Source organism: Chrysemys picta, chromosome 6 (genome assembly GCF_011386835.1).
Source record: "Chrysemys picta bellii isolate R12L10 chromosome 6, ASM1138683v2, whole genome shotgun sequence".
NCBI lineage: Eukaryota > Metazoa > Chordata > Testudines > Emydidae > Chrysemys > Chrysemys picta.
Window position 1 is genome coordinate 27,360,837 of NC_088796.1, and position 24,534 is coordinate 27,385,370.

The window sequence follows — 24,534 nt, forward strand, 5'->3', positions numbered from 1 at the left end:
TCCTGTACTTGTGATTTTGTCCCTTATTTCTCTTCCCTTTGATCATTTTTACCCCTTCAATTTTGACTTCACCGTATATCTCCTCCTCTATTTTTCTACTTTCGTTACTCTTCTTACTTCATTTCCACAACACAACTGCATTATGGAGGGGGAACAAATGGAGGAGGAGAGGAGAAATTAAAACAATGGTCTAGAACAGTGGTGGGCAACCTGCGGCTCATTGGGGTAATCCACTAGCAGGCTGCGAGACAGTGTTTACGTTGACCGTCCACAGGCACGGCCACCCGCAGCTCCCTGTGGCTGCGGTTCACCGTTCCTGGCCAATGGGAGCTGAGGATGCGGCGACCAGCCCGCACGGCTTCCCACAGTTCCCATTGGCCGGGAACGGTGACCCACGGCCACTGGGAGCTGCAGGCAGCCATGCCTGCGGACGGTCAATGTAAACACTGTCTCACGGCCCAACAACGGACTACCCTGACGGGCCGCGTGCAGCCCGCAGGTTGCCCACCACTGATCTACAAACAACAGACAAAATTTACTAAAAAAGCAAAACTATAACGATACCTATATAATCAACCGAAACAACATAATATCAAGGTGATTTAAATTTTCTGGCCCAGTGTGGATTGGACCACACTGTACTAACTGACCATCTATGGAATAAAAGGTCTACCATACCAGAACTGATTTTGGAACTATTTCAGGAAACCTGCCATAATGGAAACTGGACAAAGTACAGATGTAAAAGATGTATCCATGCAGGATGGATGAATGGAGTTGTAAAAAAGTGTAAGTTATCTACAACCAGAGAATTGTGTTCTTAATTTATTGTTATGTGTTCATGGTCTAGCCATAGATTACAATCCCAGTCTGTCATCTTTAGGAATTGCATTAGATTAAAAAGCTACTTCCTATTAAACCACCAAGATGGGTTCATAGCCACAATGATCTTACTGATGAAACCTTCGCCCTTCCTCTTCTCACCCCTGCCCTATCATTTTGTGTCATGTTTAAAATCAGATTTAAGAAATTCAGTGCACGGTCTTGGTCTTTTTATTTGCCCTGTAAAGTGCCTGCCACTGTTACAAATAGTAATATTAAAAATTAGGCTTGCTATAAGGAAGGCAAGGTAAAGATCTTAATGTAAAAAAAGAAACTTAAGATGAGGAGAAAGTAAGATGGGTTGCATATGTGAAGGAGAAAATATTAAAGGTATTTGATTTTACAAGCATTTTGTTCTCTTTCCATAAAACATAAGACTTCATTTTTGAGCACATCATCATTGCTCAACAAATAAACTATTTGTAAATGTTTCTAAGCTGGTTCATTAAAAGATACTGTTCACAGTGTAAACAAATACAATGACAACACTGGAAACTCAAATCTTGTAGAACATTGTCTTCAACTAAATAAAAAGATAAGTGTCTTTACAATGCCTCCCTTCCAATCCCTAATTACTTAAATGAAGAATGAAGTTCATATCTGGAATAATTTAAATAGTATGTTATGCAAAGCACATTTTAAAATATTATCTTTATGTTCATTCTTCTTCTCCCCCTTTAATCCTCCCTCAAGTTGGAATGTTGAGGAAGGAGTGATACGGGGGGGGAAGAACATGCTGTAAAAATTTCCAATAATAAAATGGATAAAACTTTAGATTTTTCATTTCAGTTCAACTATTGTTCAAATAGAAAATCATTTCTATTGAGAGAGATTTGAGTCTAACAAACATTTTTCTATCACTAACACTTACTGAACTTCACTAATATAAAAAGAAGAACAGGAGGACTTGTGGCACCTTAGAGACTAACAAATTTATTAGAGCATAAGCTTTCGTGGACTACAGCCCACTTCTTCGGATGCATCCGAAGAAGTGGGCTGTAGTCCACGAAAGCTTATGCTCTAATAAATTTGTTAGTCTCTAAGGTGCCACAAGTCCTCCTGTTCTTCTTTTTATATTAGTGAAGTTCAGTAAGTGTTAGTGATAGAAAAATGTTTGTTAGACTCAAATCTCTCTCAATAGAAATGATTTTCTATTTGAACAATAGTTGAACTGAAATGAAAAATCTAAAGTTTTATAGGTGCCACAAGTCCTCCTGTTCTTCTTTTTGCGGATACAGACTAACACGGCTGCTACTCTGAAACCTTTCACTAATATAAGTTACAATAAAACATAAAAATCAATAAAGATTATAAATACAAGTACAAATAATGCCTCTGCACAACAAGCATTCTTGCTGGCAGTTTCACCAAGACCAAAGACCAAGTAGATTTGGGGAATAAGCGATTATTTTACCCTCTACGAACGGTTCGGTCTCATCAGGGTTGAAACACTGGCATGAAAATGGAGACTATTACACTGACTCATTATGTATCTTAGTGGTTTCTCAAACTTTTGTTCACAGAACATGTGTCCTTTTTGGCCCAGAGAACAGCATAAGAACCCAAGTGTAGGGAAGTTGCTAGGAGGAGATCTCTCTTCATGAATGATCAAAATGGTCCCTTTGGCCTCAGGATCTGAAACTGATGGTAAGCCACTGCTGAATCTCTTAGGATATGTCTAAACTTCCAAAATAAAAAAGCCACACGCACACATGGCAGAGCTTCTCAAAGCCCATGTCAACTATGGAACTAAAAATAGTGATGTAGACATTCCTGCTCAGGCTGTGGGTGGGTGAGGTTCTGTAGCCTGCTATGTGCAGACTAGAATCAGGTCAGACTAAAATCATTATGGTGCCTTCCGGCCTTAAAAATCTATGACTCTGTACTACTATATTAAGCCCACTGGCGTGAGCCCTGCAAGTCCAAAGTCAGTTGACCCAGGCTCTGAGACTCTCTGCTGCAAGTTTTTTTTGTTTTGTTTTGTTTTTTTTGTTTTTATTAAAACACACATTGTAGACATACTCATAGAGGGTTTAAGATTACAAGTCTTCTTAATTTGGCACCTTTCACTAACGCTAGTTTACATATTTCAAAAGCCCATAAAATAAGACTGTAGAAATTCAGTCCTTCACAAATTAACACAGCTGTTTTCCAGTTATGGTTCACAGAATACTGGTGATCAATGAAGAACTTGATCACAAGGTTGTGGTTCCTCTATGTTTTCTGATGCTAAATTGTGTAAAAATCAGCTAAAAATACATTAGTTTTCTAATATTACTTTTTCATGCAAGCAATCACTGTAGTTGCCACACGTGTTATGGAATCATAAATGAGGAGGGAGGTGCTCCACACAATCACAAATGGGAGGGGCAGATGGTCCACAAGATTCTCAGTATTAAAGCCAATATATCTATAAATATAAAAAGCATCTGGTAACTTTTGTACGTCTGTACTCCTATTATATATAATGAAGAGGTTGCAATCTAATCTGAAAGTTTTCTTATTAGTAAACAAAACCCTCTTAAATTATATTAAGTTTTAGAACAAATCTACAATCTATTAATTTGCCAAATTCTTCTCATTTCACCTTCACATACCGTAAGCACGTCAATCTATTTGTACAGAATGCTAAACTCTTAAGAACAGATACACCGGTCACAAGGACTTCTGACCTTCACATTTAACAATTAACATGCACTTCATCTTATAGACCTACGAGTTCAAACATTACCAGAATACAAAACTGTCCTGTACATTCCAATATTAGGCTTAGGTACCCTTGTACACCTCTTACCTTGATATAACGCTGTCCTCGGAAGCCAACAGAATTCGTGTTATATCGGGTAGCGTTATATCGAGGTAGAGGTGTAGTTTACTAAAATGGAAATGGGCTAGTATAGCTTTTAAATTCCTGGAATTAATCCAAGCATACGAAGAGACTTAGTTTTAACATTAATACACCTTTTCAACCTGTCCCTCATTCTTATTTATTGGCCATAATTCAGGTCTGAAATTCACATATTTCAATACAACAGCAAATCAAAAAGAAAAATAGAACAGATTCCTGGAATGGTTAATTTAATATTAGCACAAAAATGTTATGCTAGGCCACATAGTGGCTTTTTAACCCACATATTTCAATGAAGATCTTTTCGTGCTTACTGTCACCCATGAGTTGTTCATGTTACTGGGATGAGTCATAGCAATTCTAGCACCATAGAAGCATGACTTAGAAACAGGAGCTCAAAATAGCAAAACCACAGAAGGTCCAAAGCATATATAAAATTGAATATAGTCTATTAACTGTAATGAATAGGTAATACATTAGTGAGATACTTACAGAAGAACATAGAATTAAATAATAATGAAAGGCCTTGTGACATGCCCTAACGATGGCCACAGAATCTAGATTTGAACTAGTCTATTCTGAAAGTTTGTTACACAGCTGAATCTATTTGACAGAACGTTATTGGGGGATCTTTCATGTTTCATCCTAGGCTTTCTGAACCACCTTGTACCACAGTAACATAGCTGTAATGCTGGGTCACGCACAGTCAGTCAATGATGAATGTAAGTGTTAACACAACAACTTGAAAAGGCAACGGCAGCAGACTAGAAGCCAACGCAAGGACCAAAGGCACACAGCCTATCCTGTTGAGCTGTCAGGTTACTATATACTGCATGAACTGAAGGTTCTGCCTTATACTTCTCCATTCTGCCCTTGCTACAGTGAATTTCAGCAAATATATGGACCACTGAGGCTGGATTCTCATCCAGCAGGAAGGGGCAAAATTCCTAGTAAATTGGAAGGCAGCAACAGCTTTGACAACATTTCACCAAAAAGAACCCCCACAACTTTCCTGACTTGCTTACTATCTCTTTTCATTCTCTTTCAGAACAAAATGTTGCAGTTTAAGTCATTTTCCTCTCAATGTCTTACTAATTCCACCCCAATTTTCAAATACATTCACCATCTCCCTTCAGTTAACACAGCAAGTTTAACAACCTTCGCCTTCAGAGAACTGCACAATCTTGCCCACATCTATATCTCTGCTCCTATTTCTTTCTACACTTTTTCACTCCGTTCATTCACCTAATCCATGCGCCTTCTTCCTTTTTCACCCCAAAGTTTGCAACAGCTTTCCTTGTGCAATCAGACCTCTCCACATTAAAATCCCTCCTGTGAACACGTTTCTGTTAAGCCCTAAAATGATGTTCACTGCTCGACTCTAACACATCCAACTCCTACTGGCACAGCACATATAATTTGCAGCTGAATTAGTTCACAACATCCTTAGTACAAGGAGCATGTCATCTTTACATATAAAATTTCTAGCGTTAGTACTCAAAATTAATAGTAATTATGATCTTTACAGAACAGGAGAAATGCATGGAACCAAGAAAAATGAAGTGTCTTTTCTGTTACACAAGCCTAGTGAACTGCTTCATTAAAAAGTCAGTTTAATTTTTGCCACCATCATGTGCTCTTACAAAAAAAAAAAAAATCTTGCAAGCCTATTAGTAGCATTTTAATTATAACAGCAAAAATTCATAGAGCCTGCAAAACTAATTCTTCCTAATTCATACCTGCAAACTCTCATTCTCAAGAGGACTGGACTTGTAACACTGCTCTACAGCCAAAATGCTTCTGAAATAAATGTAGTCAAACTTTACTAATTCTGGGTCACTGAGAACGAAAATGATGCTTAAAATTGTTGATTGGCTCTAGTTTTCAAGATATGCTATTGGGTCAGTATATACGACCCTTGACTTGGGAATGGCGGAGGATAAGTGAGTTATAAAGGGAAGGGATCTCAATTTAAACCAGAAATGACTAAATACATCTTTGACTGGATCTATGAATAAATCTATGACTGGGTTTGGACAGTACTTGCTTTTTAGGCAAAACAATGAATGATGCAATCTGAAGATGGTATTGCGTCATACATGATATGAATTGCATCATGTTATTCCTAGAAGTCATGGATGATGCAATCATAAAGCAGCTTACATCACTCTGCTGAACAAATTGCCCTATATCAGCTCTAGAAATCATACAGTGTCGTGCTCTTATTTGTCAGTGTTTGATTTTGCAAAGGGACACATTTCTGTTTAGCCAAAGTGAGCAGAGATGCCTTGTACTTGTATAAACAGTGCAGATAACTTCTGCTATGTTTGTGATGAAGTGACTTTTGCATCACAAAAGCGCAGTATAACCACTATGGTTAAGAAAGCCTATCACCTTTATTTTGGCTGCAAAATTGGAGAGCAGGACAAGAGGTGGGCCCCACACATATGCTGCAACACTTGTGCAACAAATCTTCACCAGTGGTTGAACAGGAAAAGGAAATCTATGCCTTTTGCAGTGCCAATGATTTGGAGAGAGCCAACAGATCACACCAGCAATTGTTACTTCTGCATGGTGCCTCCAGTTGGGAAAGGTGTGTCAAAGAAGAAAAAGTGGACTGTGCATTATCCACACATTCCATCAGCTATATGCCCAGTACCCCACAGAGGAGGACTGCCGGTTCCTGATGCACCAGAATCACTCTCACTTGAGTCAGACGAGGAAGAGGATGAAACTGATGGTTCAGGACCAGAAATGTCACAGGACCCACATTTTCTCCCATCCTCCTCCTCTGAACCACACCTCATAACACAAGGTGAACTGAATGACCTTGTCAGGGATTTGGAACTACCCAAGAGTAAGGCAGAACTGTTGGGCTCCAGACTACAGCAGTGGAATCTCCTGGCAGGTGATGTTAGGGTTTCCATGTTCCGTGACCGTCAAAAGGATCTTGTCCCATTCTTCTTGATGGAAGGTGATCTTGTAGCCTGCAACAACATAGATGGTGTGATGGCAGCCCTCAACATCGTTCACGATCCAGATGAGTGGAGACTGTTCATTGATTCATCGAAGATGAGTCTTAAAGCTGTTTTACTGCATAATGGCAATGTTTTGCCATCAATTCCAGTTGGTCATGCAGTCCATAGGAAGGAAACCTATGACAACATGAAACAACTTTTGAGGTGCATAAACTATGACCAATATCAGTGGCAGCTTTGTGGCGATTTGAAGGTTGTTGCTGTCTTGCTTGGTCTGCAGACTGGATACACAACGTACTGCTGTTTTCTCTGCAAATGGGATAGTCGTGCAAGAGATTCCCACTACATCAAGAAAGATTGGCCATTCTGACAGTCATTGGAGCCTGGGAGGAAAACTGTTCAGCATCCACCACTTGTTGAATCAAGGAAGATTTTGTTACCACTCTTACACATCAAGCTGGGTCTGATGAAGATCTCTGTCAAGGCCACTGACAAAACACAAGCAGCTTTCAAGTACCTCCGTGGAAAATTTCCGAGGTTAAGTGAAGCTAAGATAAAGGAAGGTGTCTTTGTTGGTCCTCAGATTCGTGAACTTCTTCGAGATGATGCATTTGACCATGCACTGCGTGGCAAGGAAAAGACGGCATGGAAAGCCTTCCAGTTAGTGGCAATAAATTTTCTCGGAAACAACAAGGCAGACAACTACAGGTTGTTGGTGGAAAACCTCCTCATGGCATACAAAAGCTTTGGTTGCAACATGTCACTAAAGATACATTTTTTGCACTCTCATCTAGATTTTTTTTCCACCAAACTGCACAGCAGTGAGCGACGAGCACGGCGAGCGATTTCACCAGGACATTGCAACAATGGAGAAACGCTATTAGGGCAAATGGCGCCCATCAATGCTTGCAGACTATTGCTGGACAGTGACAAGAGATGCTCCATTTAATGAATACAAGAGACAAGCCAAGAAGCGCCGAGTAGACACTGAATAAACTATGTACATAATCGTTTTTTGCCTTTTGTTTCATAATAAATTTTATTTATATAACTCTTTTGCTGATTTTTAAAGTGTTACATAAACAGGACAGGTGAGATATCATCATGTAAAGCAACCATAAACACATGAAAAGACCTAGGTTTACAATTTATGATTAAAACTCTACTATCTACACAATATACATAGACATAAAATGTAAAAACTTAAATATCTTAGAAACAGTAGCCAGTTGTTTTAATTGTCATATTTGAATTCAGCACATCAAAATACATAATAAATAGCACATTTTCATCTCTGAAACAGACGACTTCGCAAAAATTGTAGACCAGTGTAATAAGCAAGCTGAAAAAAGTCAACACCAATATTCTAAATAGATATTGGACAAATATATTTAACTGCAGCACATGAGTATTTTTCAAAGAACAGGCGAGCATGAAAATAAAATAAAATCCTCCGATTTGGCAGAAATATTACCCCACTTTTACTAAACCTACATTTGGTAAAACTGAACCAAGGGATCTTTGTTCATGCAGAAGTCAGATAAATTAATTTGGACTTTTCCGGCCAGAACTCATTTCTGATGTTATGATTTCTAGCCATTCTGGGACATTTGAATGTGTTAGCTTCAGATTTATTTTCTTTAAAAAGGAATGACTTTTGAAGATAATTTAATGGCCAAAAAAAAAAAAAAAAAAAAATACACCATACTTTAAAGAAAAGGTATGTATTTACATTCCAGGAATTTTCAAACAAAATCCTTTAGTATTTTGTTGGCCTGGAGTCAGCTATACTCATTACTTTATCTACTGAAGTGATGTCAGAAGGTAGGCACGGTTGTTTGACATGCACATGGTTAAGAGATCACATCACCAGTTCCCTCTGCCCTCACCTTAAAAGGAGCTTTAATTCTTAGGCTATAGTCTTCACTAAATAATGGCATTTCAACCATCACATCAGCAAGTGTTACCACAATTTTGAAAATGTTACATTTATTTTTTCATGACATACTTAATTTTACCTAATGCTACTGACTAGCAACCCATAAAAACATGAATGCTTATATACTGCTGGCCATCTGACTGAACATTTGCTTGCTTTCCCATTATTAAGGCTACGATTTTGTCACTGAGGTTGCGGAAGTCATGGAATCCGTGACTTCCAAAGACCTCCATGACTTCAGCTCCAGCGGCTGGGAGCTGCAGGGTCCTGTCGCCTCTGGCAGCGACAGAGAGGTGTGAGGTACCCCCGCCGCCTGAAGCAGCAGGCCCCCAAACTCTGAGCCTTCATGGGCAGCAGAGGTACCCTGGAGTCTCCCGACTGCAGCAGCGGCAAAGGGGGACCCCCACAGTCCCCTGGTTGTCACAGAGGGCAGGGGGACCGCCACAAGACCTTGGGTGCCATGGGGAGGCCCTCCACAGCTCCCCACTGTAGCGGCAGCAGGGGGATCCCCGCAGCTCACCACCACCGGGGAGGGAGTAGGGGGACCCTGCAACCCCCTACCATCACAGGGGTCAGGAGGACTCTGGAGCTCTGAACCCTCACAGGTGGTGGGGGCCCCGGAGCTCCTAACCACCCTGCAGCTGCCCAGCCCATTCCCATTTTATCATGGATATTTTTAGTAAAAGTCACGGACAGGTCACAAAGCAATAAAAAAAACTCACGGAAGCCCGTGATCTGTTCCTGACTTTTACTAAAAATAACCATGACAAAACCTTAGCCTTACCCATTACCAAACCTAAAGAGGACCCACCCATCTTTGATTCATTTATGTGGTCACAGGAAGATCTTCAAGTTTCCGGACTTCTTGCTGGTTAATATTGAAACCTTCATGTTAAACTTTTTTATGACTTTCCTTGGGTTTCTCCCCACCCCAATGGTATTTGGGAAGGAAATTACAAGTGGTTTATATACCAGCATTTTCTCTACTTTTGCAATTGTAATCCAGTGGAAATATCCACTGGATTCCAAGTATATAATTCAGAAGCCGTTTGTAGAATCCTAAATTATAAAAATTGTAAAAAAATTCATGTGAATAAATTTAATCTCATATTTGCCTACTGCGAGGTTTCTTACCACTTTCAAGCCCAAGAGTATAATATAAATAATAAACAGCAAAAAAATCGTTCACATTATAAAAACTCTTGCCAAGAGACAGAAGTTTTTTAAATAAACAAAATTTAAAAAAAACTGATTTACACTTGCATTTCCTATCAAACCACTCACAATGGAAAATCACCTATCCAGGTTACAAACATTACAATCTAGATCAATCTAATATCTTAACTCCGAAACATAATAATACTCAAACACACTCAGACTCCTTAGGCCATAACAAACTCCTTTTCAATACCAGCCTACAACCACCAACAGCTCATGCATCTAATTCCTCAAAAAACACAGATGTAAAAATCTTACCTTTAATCAGCAAGATTAAGAAACACGCTTCTAGAAAAATCTATAATGTATTTGTCAAGAAAGAAATATAAAGATCAGAGTTAAGTTGTGCAAGTGAGAAATTTTGAGGATTTGGAGGATACATCTTAAGTGAAATCTGCCTACAAGTCGAACCTTTCCCTTTCCCATTTTACCCTCCTCTGTGCTGCCATTACTACTAATACTGGGGAATGGGCAGTCTTGCAGGTAAATTTGCCTAACAAGCACAGCTTGCGTCTCCTAGGCTATGGCTACACTGGCCCTTTACAGCGCTGCAACTTTCTCGCTCAGGGGTGTGAAAAAACACCCCCCCTGAGCGCAGCAAGTTACAGCGCTGTAAAGGGCCAGTGTAAACAGTGTAAACAGGAGCCGCACTCCCAGCCGCACTCCCAGCGCTGTAAGCTAATCCCCTCGGGGAGGTGGAGTACCTGCAGCGCTGGGGGGGAGAGAGCTCTCCCCCCCAGCGCTGGGGGGGAGAGAGCTCTCCCCCCCAGCGCTGGGGGGGAGAGAGCTCTCCCCCCCAGCGCTGGGGGGGAGAGAGCTCTCCCCCCCAGCGCTGGGGGGGAGAGAGCTCTCCCCCCCAGCGCTGGGGGGGAGAGAGCTCTCCCCCCCAGCGCTGGGGGGGAGAGAGCTCTCCCCCCCAGCGCTGGGGGGGAGAGAGCTCTCCCCCCCAGCGCTGGGGGGGAGAGAGCTCTCCCCCAGCGCTGGGAGAGAGCTCTCCCCCAGCGCTGGGAGAGAGCTCTCCCCCAGCGCTGGGAGAGAGCTCTCCCCCAGCGCTGGGAGAGAGCTCTCCCCCAGCGCTAGTGCTGCGACCACACTTGCACTTCAAAGCGCTACTGCAGGAGCACTCCCGCGGCAGCGCTTTGGAGTTTCGAGTGTAGCCATGCCCCTAGCCCCCCTCCTTCCAACCTTTTTCCAACTCTTATGGTATGTCTACACTTAAAACACTACAGCAGTGCAGCTGTACCACTTCAGTATAGACACTACCTATGGCGATAGGAGGAATTCTCCCATCGGCGTAGTAATCCACCTCTCGGACAGTGGGTAGCTAGGCTGATATAAGAATTCTTCTGTCAACATAGCGCTGTCTACCCCGGGTTAGGTTGGTATACTACGTCTCTCAGGCCTGGTCTACACTACGAGTTTAGGTCGACTTTAGCAGCGTTAAATCGAATTAAGCCTGGACACGTTCACACAACGAAGCCCTTTCTTTCGACTTAAAGGGCCCTTTAAACCGGTTTCTTGACTCCACCTCCGACGAGGGGATTAGCGATAAAATCGGCCTTAGCGGGTCGGAATTGGGGTAGTGTGGATGGAATTAGACGTTATTGGCCTCCGGGAGCTATCCCACAGTGCTTCATTGTGACCGCTCTGGACAGCACTCTCAACTCAGATGCACTCACCAGGTAGACAGGAAAAGCCCCGTGAACGTTTGAATTTCATTTCCTGTTTGCCCAGCGTGGAGAGCACAGGTGACCAAGCAGAGCTCATCAGCACAGGTAACCATGATGGAGTCCCAGGATCGCAAAAGAGCTCCATCATGGACCGAACAGGAGGTACGGGATCTGCTCGCCATATGGGGAGATGAATCAATGCTAGCTGCACTGCGTAGCACTAAACGAAATGGCAAAATATTAGAAAAGGTCTCCAAGGCCATGAAGTACAGAGGCCATAACAGGGACGCACAGCAGTGCCGCGTGAAAATTAATGAGCTAAGGCAAGCCTACCACAAAGCCAGAGAGTCAAATGGAAGGTCCGGGGCAGAGCCGCAAACATGCCGCTTCTACGCGGAGCTGCATGCCATGCTAGGGGGTGCAGCCATCACTACCCCAACCGTGTGTTATGACTCCGTCACTGGAGAAACACACAGGGAAGCGCGCCCAGGGTACGAGGAAGATGAGAATGAAGATAATGTAGATAGCTCACAGCAGCAAGGAAGCGGAGAAACCGGTTTCCCCAACAGCCAGGATATGTTTATCACCCTGGACCTGGAGCCAGTAACCCCCGAACTCACCCAAGGCGTGCTCCCAGACCCTGAGGGCACACAGGGGACCTCCGGTGAGTGTACCTTTGTAAATATTACACATGGTTTAAAAGCGTGTTTAATAATTAATGATTAATTTGCCCTGGCAATCGCAGCCAGTACAGCTACTGGAAAAGTCTGTTAACATGTATGGGGATGGAGCGGAAATCCTCCAGGGACATCTCCAGAAAGCTCTCCTTCATGTACTCCCAAAGCCTTTGCAAAAGGTTTCTGGGGAGGGCTGCCTTATCCCATCTGCCATGGTAGGACACTTTACCACGCCAGGCCAGTAGCACGTAGTCTGGAATCATTGCATAAAGCATGGCAGCGTATGGTCCGGGTGTTTGCTGGCATGCAGACAACATCCATTACTTATCGCTCTTTGTTATCCTCAGGAGAGTGATATCATTCACGGTCACCTGGTTGAAATGGGGCGATTTTATTAAGGGGACATTCCGAGGTGCCCCTTCCTGCTCTGCTGAACAGAAATGTTCCCCGCTGTTAGCCACGCGGTGGGGGGGCAAGGGTGAAGTGATCAGCCCCGAAAATTGGGTGTGGGGGGGAGGGGGGCTAGTTGGGTTTGTGCTGCATATTAACCCGGAAACCCCAGCCCCTCCTTTTACATTGCAAACCCATTTTAAATGGCCAACCCAACGGGTGCTTGGTATGGGAAATGAGGGTGCTACTGTTTGAAACCATTCCCACATGTTAAGAAGGTTAAAAAAGCCACAAAACTGTGGCTTACTATGGCTGCCTGCAAGCCGAAATCTGTTGCCTGGCACTGCGTGAGTGATCTCTCACACCAAACCGGCAGGCCCTCAATATAAGAGGAAAAATGTGACCTTGTAATGAAAGCACATGTGCTGCGTAATGTGAACAGCAAAATTTAACGTGAAAGTGTACCCATTGTTCACTAAAATTTGTCTTTTTTAAACCACCTCTCCCTTCTCCTCCACCAGCTGCAAATATTTCTCCTTCACAGAGGCTAGTGAAGATTAGAAGAAGAAAACAGCGGACTCGGGATGACATGTTCACGGAGCTCCAGATGTCCTCCCACGCTGAAAGAGCGCAGCAGAATGCATGGAGGCAGTCAATGTCAGACTACAGAAAAGCACAGTATGAACAAGAGGAGAGGTGGCGGGCTGAATCGCGGGATGAACAGAGCAAGTGGCGGGCTGAAGATGATCGGTGGCGTCAGCTTGCAGACAGAAGGCAAGAGTCGATGCTCCGGCTGCTGGAGCATCAAACTGATATGCTCCAGCATATGGCTGAGCTGCAGGAAAGGCAGCAGGAGCAGAGACCGCCGCTACAGCCCCTGTGTAACCAACAGCCCTCCTCCCCAAGTTCCATAGCCTCCTCACCCAGACGCCCCAGAACACGGTGGGGGGGCCTCCGGCCACCCAGTCACTCCACCCCAGATGATTGCCCGAGTATCAGAAGGCTGGCCTTCAATAAGAGTTAAAGTTTTAAACTGCAGTGTGTCCTTTTCCTTCCCTTCTCCCCCACCCATCCCTACCTTGGCAATTCTCCCCCTAGCTGTGTGATGAATTAATAAAGAATGCATGAATGTGAAGTAACAATGACTTTATTGCCTCTGCAAGTGGTGCCCGAAGGGGGAGGGGAGGGTGGGGTGGTTGGTTTACAGGGAAGTAGAGTGAACCGGGTGGGGGGGTGGGGCGGAGGGTTCATCAAGGAGAAAAACAGAAGTTTCACACCGCAGCCTGGCCAGTCACAAAACTCTGTTTCAAAGCTTCTCTGATGCGCACCGTGCCATGCTGTGCTCTTCTAACCGCCCTGGTGTCTGGCTGCGCGTAATCAGCGGCCAGGCGATGTGCCTCAACCTCCCACCCCGCCATAAATGTCTCCCCCTTACTTTCACAGATATTGTGGAGCGCACAGCAAGCAGCAATAACAATGGGGATATTCTTTTCACTGAGGTCTGAGCGAGTCAGTAAGCTGCGCCAGCGCGCTTTTAAACGTCCAAATGCACATTCCACCACCATTCGGCACTTGCTCAGCCTGTAGTTGAACAGGTCCTGACTACTGTCCAGGCTGCCTGTGTACGGCTTCATGAGCCATGGCATTAAGGGGTAGGCTGAGTCCCCAAGGATAACTATAGGCATTTCAACATCCCCAACGGTTATTTTCTGGTCCGGGAAGAAAGTCCCTTCCTCCAGCTTTCGAAACAGACCAGAGTTCCTGAAGATGCGAGCGTCATGAACCCTTCCCAGCCATCTCAGGTTGACGTTGGTGAAACATCCCTTGTGATCCACCAGGGCTTGCAGCACCATTGAAAAGTACCCCTTGCGGTTTACGTACTCGGTGGCTTGGTGCTCCGGTGCCAAGATAGGGATATGGGTTCCGTCTATCGCCCCACCACAGTTTGGGAATCCCATTGCAGCAAAGCCATCCACTATGGCCTGCACGTTTCCCAGAGTCACTACCCTTGATATCACCAGGTCTTTGATTGCCCTGGCAACTTGGATCACAGCAGCCCCCACAGTAGATTTGCCCACTCCAAATTGATTCCCGACTGACAGGTAGCTGTCTGGCATTGCAAGCTTCCACAGGGCTATCGCCACTCGCTTCTCAACTGTGAGGGCTGCTCTCATCCTAGTATTCTGGCACTTCAGGGCAGGGGAAAGCAAGTCACAAAGTTCCATGAAAATGCCCTTACTCATGCAAAAGTTTTGCAGCCACTGGGAATCGTCCCACACCTGCAGCACGATGCGGTCCCACCAGTCTGTGCTTGTTTCCTGGGCCCAGAATCAGCGTTCCACGGCATGAACCTGCCCCAGTAACACCATGATTTGCACATTGCTGGGGCCTGTGCCTTGTGAGAGGTCTATGTCCATGTCAATTTCCTCATCACTCTCGTCGCCACGCTGCAATCGCCTCCTCGGCTGGTCCTGGTTTTGCTTTGGCATGTCCTGGCTCTGCATATACTCCAGGACAATGCGCATGGTGTTCATAGTGCTCATATTTGCCGCGGTGATCTGAGCGGGCTCCATGATCCCAGTGCTATAGCGTCTGGGCTGAAAAAAGGCGTGAAACTAGTATCTGACGGACGGAGGGAGGGAGAGAGAGGCAAGTGACGACATGGCGTACAGGTACAGGGAATTAAAATCAACAAAGGTGGCTGTGCATCAGGAGGAAACAAACAACTGTCACACAGAATGGCCCCCCCCAAAGATTGAACTCAAAACCCTGGGTTTAGCAGGCCATTGATTTCACTGAGGGAGGGGGAAAGCAAATGAATACAGAACAAATCTATTTTTTACATCTTAAGCTGGCAGACGACTGTGCAGCATGACTGATAGCCCTCGGCATCTTCTGGGTGCTTGGCAGAAAATACTGGGCGCTTGGCAGAAAATAGCATACTACTACCGATAGCCATCATCGTCGAGACTGCCCACGTGCCCATGATTGACAGCCACTGCAGCACGACAACGACGGATACCAGTCATAATATACCATCTTCTACCAAAAGGCAAGGGGCTGCTGCTGTGTGCAATGCAGCCCCACGTCTGCCAGTACCCAGATCGCCGATGAAGGCTACCAGTCATACTGCACCGTCTACTGCCAAAAGGCAATTAGCTGCTGCTGCGTAGCAATACAGTACCACGTCTGCCGACACCCAGAGGACATATGGTGACGGTGAGCTGAGCTGAGCGGGCTCCATGCGTGGCGTGGTATGTTGTCTGCACAGGTAACCCAGGTAAAAAGGCGCAAATCGATTGTCTGCCGTTGCTCTGACGGAGGGGGAGGTGCCTGACGACATGTACCCAGAACCCCCCGCGACACTGTTTTGCATCATTCAGGCATTGGGATCTCAACCCAGAATTCCAATGGGCAGTGGAGACTGCATGAACTGTGGGATAGCTACCCACAGTGCAATGCTCTGGAAGTCGACGCTAGACTCGGTACTGTGGACGCGGTCCGCCGACTTAATGCACTTAGAGCATTTTATGTGGGGACACACACAATCGGCTGTATACAACCGATTTCTATAAAACCGGCTTCTATAAATTCGACCTAATTTCGTAGTGTAGACATACCCTCAGGGGTTTGGGTTTTTCACACCCTTGAGAGACGTAGCTATATCAAAGTAAATTCCTAGTGTAGACCAGCTCTCAGAGAAGAAAGGAAACTAGGACAATATCATGTCTTTATCAATAGCCTGCAATTAGAATGATAGCCTGGCGTAAAACTGTAGACAGGAATAGGGCTGGTTTGGGAGTAGAGTAGGGATGCTTATGAGAGAAGTGGTGCTGTGGAGCTGGGAAAACGGAGCAGCAGCATCATGAAAAAAAGTGGTTGACAATGGAAGTACACGATGGACACTGGGAGATCTGTAAGCTCTTGATCACTAAGGCTTTGTCTACACTGGAAACTGAATGACAAAACTTCTGTCGTTCAGGTGCATGAAAAAAACCACACCCCCAAATGACAATAGTTTTGTCTATGAAAAGCATCAGTGTGACCAGTGCTTTGTCGGCAGGAGAGCTCTTTCCTGCTGACAAACAGCAGCTACACTGCACACCTTTTAGCGGCACAGCCATGTCGCTAAAAGGTGTGTAGTGTAGACAAAGCCTAAAAAACAACTTAGAACAAAGTTCAGGTTGCCTGGCGGTATCTCGTGCGCCTCCAGAAAGTCAAGTTCAGCAAAACTCAAAACTTCTAAAACCAAGAAGTACAGAATTGAGGTAAAGGCCAATGTAACCTTAACTTTGACTTCCTTGGGCTACTAGTAATAATTCGCATGCACTTCAGATGCACTCTTTCCAAATCTGGCAGTCCGCTTTTGAATATAAAAACAGGTATCTAGAGGAAAACTTAGAAGCAGTTACTGGATCAGCAACTACTGATCTAATTACTACGACTTACTAGTAACTACTAATTACTGAAACAAAACAGTTGTATTCAGATTAGGTTTCTACATTCTTGGCTTAAGGTCATATGCATAAAACATATAGTATCTATCTTTTAGGAGATATGTTGAATGTTATACTATTGATGCAGCAGAAGTAAATGAAACACATTCTAGAGCATAGGACATAATTTGGGGAAAGCAAACAGAGGGAAGACAAGATGGTGGGAACACTTCCATTTACATTGGTTTACTTAAATAAAGAATCTGGCTGAATCTGAAATGCCTGCTTAAATTAAAAACCCATTTAAATCCTGACTCCCTACTTGTATCAAATTCCTCCACTGCTTCATAGAGAGTTCATATTCAATTAGTCATATGTACTCCTGACTTTCTGAAATACAGCTGAACAGAGGAGAAATTTAGCCAAAAAGTAATTGTTTGATGGTATTCACAAGGAAACTGTAAAAGGTGTGTGTGTATATATATATATTTTTAAAAAAACAGAAGCAAACAGGAAAAAATATTGATTCTCTGATTTGGAAATAAAGGTAAGCCTCATCTCATCCTATTCATTGATTCTTTGAACATAAAATGGTAAATATGGCCAGAAGTCACCTGTTCCAGGAAGAGATAATCAAGTATTAAAATAGAAAATCATTTCTACTGTACATCTAAAATAGACCACATTTACACCTTCATTTTTCCTTACTAAAGAAAAATAAAACCAGAAGATAGGAAAGCATAATGAATTAAAGAGTAAACATCTAGTATCTCTAAATATCCTGGGACCAACATGGCTACAATAACACTGCCTATAAATAAGAAACTGGCAGTTGGTATCTGGGTCAGTATGTTTTCTAGGGTCACATAACTGTGGCTCTGCCCAGGGTTCTAAATTCTTGGCTTGTTACTCAGCTCTGTCAGTCATATGCTGCAGACAGTCTCAAGTGTGGGGATCTATAAGATTCACCTTAGCAGTAAACTATTTCTTCAAAATATTTCACATATACACTCATATCTAATATGTTTTTTCATTTTTTATGAATAAGTCAAAACTGCTTTTTGAAGAGAAAAAGTACACACTTTGCAAAAGTAAGTCTTAGGAATACCAAATTGACACAAAAGCAGAAATATTTAGGCTATTTGCAGTGGGTTGGAATTCTATAATCACTTTAAAAACTCTAATCTTTTGCAAGACACTGAAAACCTGAGTACCTAACCCCAATTATGTCATTCATCTTATTTCAAAGTTTCAAGACATTGTTTCTAGCTTCATTCAAAACAATTATATGATATTTTCAATAAATATACAATATCTCTGTAAAGAGCCAAATATTTCATATATATTTGTCAAGGGAAAAAAAGATCTGTCAGTGTACAAAAAACAGTGTTAGAAGTTGGTCTACTTACAGTTCTGCCACTAATTGCTCTTTCCTAATCTTCCTGCCCACTAGATTTTCACAGAATTCTGAACTAGGTGGAAGGAAACTCTCTCTGTCCTTCAGGCCTGTGGATGATAGTGTCTTCGGTTGCACAGATAACAGTATATTTGGATGCCTCGAGCCTCAAATTTTGAGACCATAATTACTGCTAGGTTTGGTAACTACAGTATCAAAGAACAGGAAAGAGACTGCACGACATGGCTACAAAGTATTGGTCCTCAGCTGCAATTCTCAAGAACCACAGCTGGTATAGGAATTGGGATGTGAAGATAATAGTTCTACAGGAAGCCAAGCTATATCCCAATGAGTTTCAGGATCGCTAGTGTCTCTATGGGAAATCTCACTTTCATGTCAAAGTTAAACAAAATTTAAAATAAGCCTAGGAAACTGAGGTAAGGCTTCTGATCTGCCTGTAAAGCACTATACATATTTTAAAATATTAAGTATGAAATGGCCCAGCTCACATTTGTGTGCTAAAGACTCCATGATGCTCAGACATCTAGGTATTACACATTAAGCATTTGCAAAAATGATTTTATGACATAAGGAATAGATTGAGGCAGTTAACAGTACAATATAAATAACAACATCATTAGTCCAGTGGATAGTTCACTGCACTCAGATTCAGGAGATTTGATCCTGTTCCTGGCTCTGCCGCTAACCTCGCTGGGTGACCTTGGGCAAGTCACCTCACCTCTCCATGCCTGTTTCCCCTCCCACTCTTTGTCAAGTCCATTTAGACTGCGAGCACATCAGGTAGATTGTTTCTTATTATGCGTTTGTATAGTGCCCATATAATGGATTTATATTTGAAAGCTCAGAACAGGTCAGAAGTCCAACTCTTTTTTGATACTTGAAAAAAATTTAAAGTAGAAATCTATGTCTTTTTTCTGATTGGATCCATCATTACTGTCCCTATGTCTATCAGGGTGTGCATCGCTAACATTTTTAATGAGATAAGAATAGAAAATTTAAGAAAAAGGTTTAAAAATTCTTTTACAAGTGTGGTTGGGGCCTGGCCTTCAATCAGGAAGCCCAGATTCACAGTGCACTTCAACTGCTCTGAGCCACAAGTTGCAACAAGCCACTTTTATTACACTAAAAGAGTATGGTAGGAATGTGATGGTATCACAAGCCGTGTCAGAGAGAAGTCTGTTTTTATACTTCTTGGGAGTTTTTGAACCCTTCCATTCATCTACAACCCTTCTTTTTGGTGCAGAGGGAGTACTTGTGAGCTGTAATCACTGAAACTACAGATTCTAAATCCAGTAAATAAGAAATCAAAACCCCGTTTGAATTATTTTTATCCTTTTATTCACAAAGTTCTTTGGTGGCACCCACTCTGCCCACAGACACCAGGATTTTCTGTGATTGATGGTAGCTCTGCCAGAGGGTGAAAAAAAAAAATCTATTTTTAAAACAGAAAAGAATTTTGTTCTTATCAGACATTTTACGAGTTTGAGTTTTTCTCTTTCTTGTTTATGTAGCATGTACACTTGGATAATTCTAATCTCCCAGATATTAGAGAATAGGAAAAACAGAACACTTCTGGTTTTGAATTGAGAGAATCCCACTTGATCTGGGGTAAATTATAATTCTTCAATCCCCACTACAGTGTGAATCAATTCACTGGACATTATAGACCACTGGCATTAAATAGCCTCCCCTAAACTGTCCCAGATTCTTCTGAAGGGAAGGCGGAAATTCTGCCCCTCTATGAGAGAAAAGTTGCAATTGCTTACGGGATGCACCAATAAGGGTATTTTTCTGAATTCTGATGAGCTGGAAGGGTGTTATTTGGCTCTTTTATTTTGACTTTGATAAATTAGTGTAAATTATTTAAAATAAAGAGGAAGAACTTTTGATGCGTGTGTCACGAAAAGGAGCTCTGGATGGGACAGCTGGTTCAGGACAGATTTCTGAAAAGGAAGTCTGGACAAGAATAGTTGAGAATTATCCAAAGGGGCAAAAATCTCAGTACACTCTGCAGACTCTCCAAATTCTCTCTAAAGGCTAAGCCTGCATGAAGCGGGTGACAAGAGGTTCAGAGCTGACTTGGAAGAGAGATTTGTCAGTGGTACTGAGGACGACTGGCTCATTTAGCACCTTCTGTGCTTAGTACACTGGTAGATGTAACTTCATTTGTGGTATGAAGAGCTCTTGCTGTAGTGAAGGGAACTATGGGTGAAGCTGATCTGCTTGACTGCATCGATGCAGACAGCACTGATGCATAGTTCAGGCACTCAATTCAAGTTTCTACTTCGAGAATGCACACTTTAAAGACTTTGGATTGGCTTCTGGACAGGTTTCAAGGAGTCTGTTGTCCTCTATGTAACCTAACCGCTCTGCATGAGAATGAAGCAGATTTGACAACCCGCACTGTAGTTGGAACCAGCGGCATGCACAGGTACAAAAAAAAAATTGGCTGCTTTTGGAGGGGCACTTTCTGTGCCCCTGCGACTGAAGGAGCTGCCTTTCCTTCCCCTCCACCCTCCACCCCTGCCTCCAGAGAAGCTGCCTCTCCCCACCACGGTCCATTGGCGCTGGCTCTCCCTCCTTCCCCCACAGCCCTGGGGCCAGAGGAGCTGTCATCTCCTGCCCCGGACTCATGCAGAGGAGCTGGCTCTCCCCACTACAGCAGGTGGAGCTGCCCAAGGGCCAGTGGAGCTCTCTCTCCCTCCCCAGCCCCAGGGCTGAGGAGTTTGCTCTACCCGCCCCAGTGGAGTTCTGGGCCCCTGCTGATTTGGGAGGGAGGGGCTGTGCCCCTGTTTGCCCCCCTCCGTGCACGCCCCTGGTTGGAACTTAATAAAAAATAGTTGATGTACATGTAGTAATAGAATCCAGATCATTTCCTTAGCTGTGTTGATTTTACAGTGACAGGAATAAGTATTTTAGTCACTAAAGATAGCAGATATAACTCAAATATACATAATGTGAAATACAAAATGTGTCAATTCCTATTCATTTCCTTTTATCAGAGGTTTTTTTTTTTTGGTATTTAATGTAGAACTAAAAAGTTATCTGTATAATCCTTTCCATCATAGATTTCTGAATGAAATTTCCGTCAGATTTTTCCTTCCCCAACAACACTCACTGAAACTTTCAGTCAAGAGACTATATTTTCAAGCTCATATAATCACCCCCTTAAAAGTAGGAGTTTTGAAGTACCATGAGTAAGTATGCAATCAATGTAACTGGAAAGGGATTAGCTTGATCAAAAGAGACACTAATTACATTTTTTAAAACTTTTAATTAGTCAATTTTCCATACAAAATCAGGATCTAATATACTACCAAGGCATTTACATACCGCTCATTATTTTGGCATTTAAGCACCAGTCACCTGTACTGAAGTGACAAAACTATAAATCATACCACTGTGAACCAACAGTAAATATAAGTAGGGGGAAAAAAGGCTTCTTACCTAACCCTCTCCGTTCTAGTCTACCCAAATTCTGCTTTTGAAATATTTCTGCTTCCTGTTAAGACCAAGCCACAACTCTTCTCTGTGAACTGCTCTACTGGCTATCCATTGCTCTGTGTATTTCTGCCTTACATTCAGGGCACGTCTTCACTACCCGCCGGATCGGCGGGTAGCAATCGATCTATTGGGGATCGACTTATTGCATCTAGTGAAGACGCGATAAAATCGATCCCCGATGGCTCTGCTGTCGACTCTGGAAATCCACCGCAGCAAGAGGCGGAAGCGGAGTCGACGGCGGCGCGGCAGCGGTCGACTCGCCGCTGTCCTCACAGCCAGGTAAGTCGACCTAAAATACGCAACTTCAGCTACGCTATTCACTTAGCTGAAGTTGCGTATCTTAGGTCGACTCCCCCCACGCCCCCATAGTGTAGACCTAGCCTAAAAGGTACAAGTCTACCTATATCTGAATTCGTCTCCTTTCACTTTCCCCAGGTCTCTGGAAACACTCCCTCTATCTCCTTTTCCTCCCACCCCCCAAACATCTCCATTCCTTTTTCCATGCAACTCCATTCCCCTCTCAAACCTATCCCAGCTTTGCTCATGTAATTCAAATCTCCACTAAAACTCACTTCTGTCACACAACCCATGAGTGAATTAAACAAACAAAAAATGCAGCCATCAAGAGGTAAGTGAACTAATGCATGATCTTGTTTGTTCTCTCTTGCCATGGTGTCACATCTAAATTCTGAATGGTAAACTCTTTGCGGCAGGAACTATTGTGAGGCTCCTAACAAACATCTGGCATAGTACAAATAATATAATCATTAAAATATCTGACCACTAAACAAGCTGTACCAGTTAAGTACTTACCTTAGTAAAATTATTCAAGTGGCCTAGTTTTCTCATATTTGAAACACCTTGTAATTTGGCCACATTTTGGAGAATCTCCCTCAAGTTATCATACGGTTCTGCAAAAGAAACAGATTGGTAGATACGATTCAGAAAAACAAGCATTCACCACGTATTTTCCCAAACATAATAGGTACCCTGTTTATTTTTCCTGCTTTTGGTTAAGGATCTAGCCTTTTTTCTTCAAAGAGTTCTGATTTGGCTTCCGTCTAGAACCACAATATCATATTTGAGTTTCCAGAGTAAGCGGCACAAGCCCAAGAAGTGGACACACTCCTGTTTCAAAGGAAAATTTTAGCAATACCCTGTTATTAAGCAAACTTCAGCAAATGGTAAATCTAGATATTTATATATTCTCCAACACTACAATACCTCACAAATCTTAATGAATTTATCCTCAGCACCTCTAAGAGTTAGGGAAGTATTACTTCTTATTTACAGACTGTGAATTAAAGCAGAGTGAGTGACTTGGTCAGTGTCACACAGGACTTTTGTGGTCAAATTAGGAAGTGAACCTGTTCTCCCAAATACTAGTGCAGTGCCTTAGCCAGAGGCTATTCTTCCATGATGCCAAATTGTAGGCATGAATTGTTTAACAGCAGCTGTACCACATTCAATACAATATTCACCTTCATAACTTTTCTGATATTAATACCTTATATTTCCCAACCAACCACAGGCCATACCACAGCTGGAGACGGACCATTACATCCCCATCCACTAGGAAGCAGCAACAAGAAGGAGTTTGCATGGGGGTGGATCTATAGTAATCTCCAAATTCAGGGAACTGCTTTTCTAAAGCAGCCAAGACCAGCTACAACTGAGAACATGGGACATTAGCCCTTTCAAGTAATCCTATCACAGAGTGGAAAAGAATTATTAGTGAAATATTTAATGCATTTTCTACTGTCTTAATTAAACTTGCAGCTGGAAAAAAGGACAGCAAGCACCTTCTGACCAGCCAGCTCTGTGCAAATGAGTTTGAAAATGACTGCTCTAATCCCCCATAATGCCACAAACGTGTTAGTGGTCTCTGTTGTTCAAAAAGAGATTTACTGCAGATCACAAAATCTGAATAAATGGACAAGTCTCTACTCAAGACATACCCTGAACTGATGTAGAAGAACACGGCACTAGCCTGCCCTACCACTAGGAGATGCAACCTTTACTCCAAACAGTCTAACTTCCAACTGAACAGTCAGTAAGCATCATCAATCAGATAACTGGTCAAACACAAAGGATAGCTTGGGGAGGGAGTGTATGGTAGAATGTTATGCATCAGGGTTAAACCAAATAAAACCCACTAAACAAACGGAGGTTGATAGAAAATTTTTCTACACATATATTTGGATACCACATCAAAAGCATTTACTTTTCAGAGGATCATACAATTTAAAGATGGAAGAGAATCTGTTGGCAGGTCCATCATGATCCAAGTTCAGGATTGTTCTGTATAGTTTATTTTTCTAGCACAGGGGTCAGCAACGTTTGACACGCGGCTCGCCAGGGTAAGCACCCTGGTGGGCTGGGCCAGTTTATTTACCTGCTGACGCGGCAGGTTCGGCCGATCGCGGCTCCCACTCGCTGCGGTTCGCCGTCCCGGGCCAATGGGGGCGGTGGGAAGTGGCACAGGCCGAGGGATGTGCTGGCCGCGGCTTCCCGCCGCTCCCATTGGCCCGGGACGGCGAACCGCGGCCAGTGAGGACCGCGATCGGCCGAACCT

The 24,534-nt window shown here is 43.2% G+C and overlaps 1 protein-coding gene across 5 annotated transcripts in view; it reads right to left on the minus strand.

The window, feature by feature from the left end:
- RICTOR (RPTOR independent companion of MTOR complex 2) overlaps positions 1-24,534 on the minus strand; it is a 176,302-nt gene that overhangs the window by 120,525 nt on the left and 31,243 nt on the right. For 3 of the 5 annotated variants that reach the window (XR_010588772.1, XM_065550014.1, XM_065550015.1), the window contains one exon: positions 22,773-22,870. The exons of the other annotated variants lie outside the window; for them this stretch is intronic. Coding sequence is in view for 2 of the 3 variants with exons in the window: in XM_065550014.1 (XP_065406086.1) it covers positions 22,773-22,870 (98 nt within the window). In the remaining variant the exon portion in view is untranslated. The remainder of the gene's footprint in view (positions 1-22,772; positions 22,871-24,534) is intronic. 5 annotated transcript variants of the gene reach the window in all.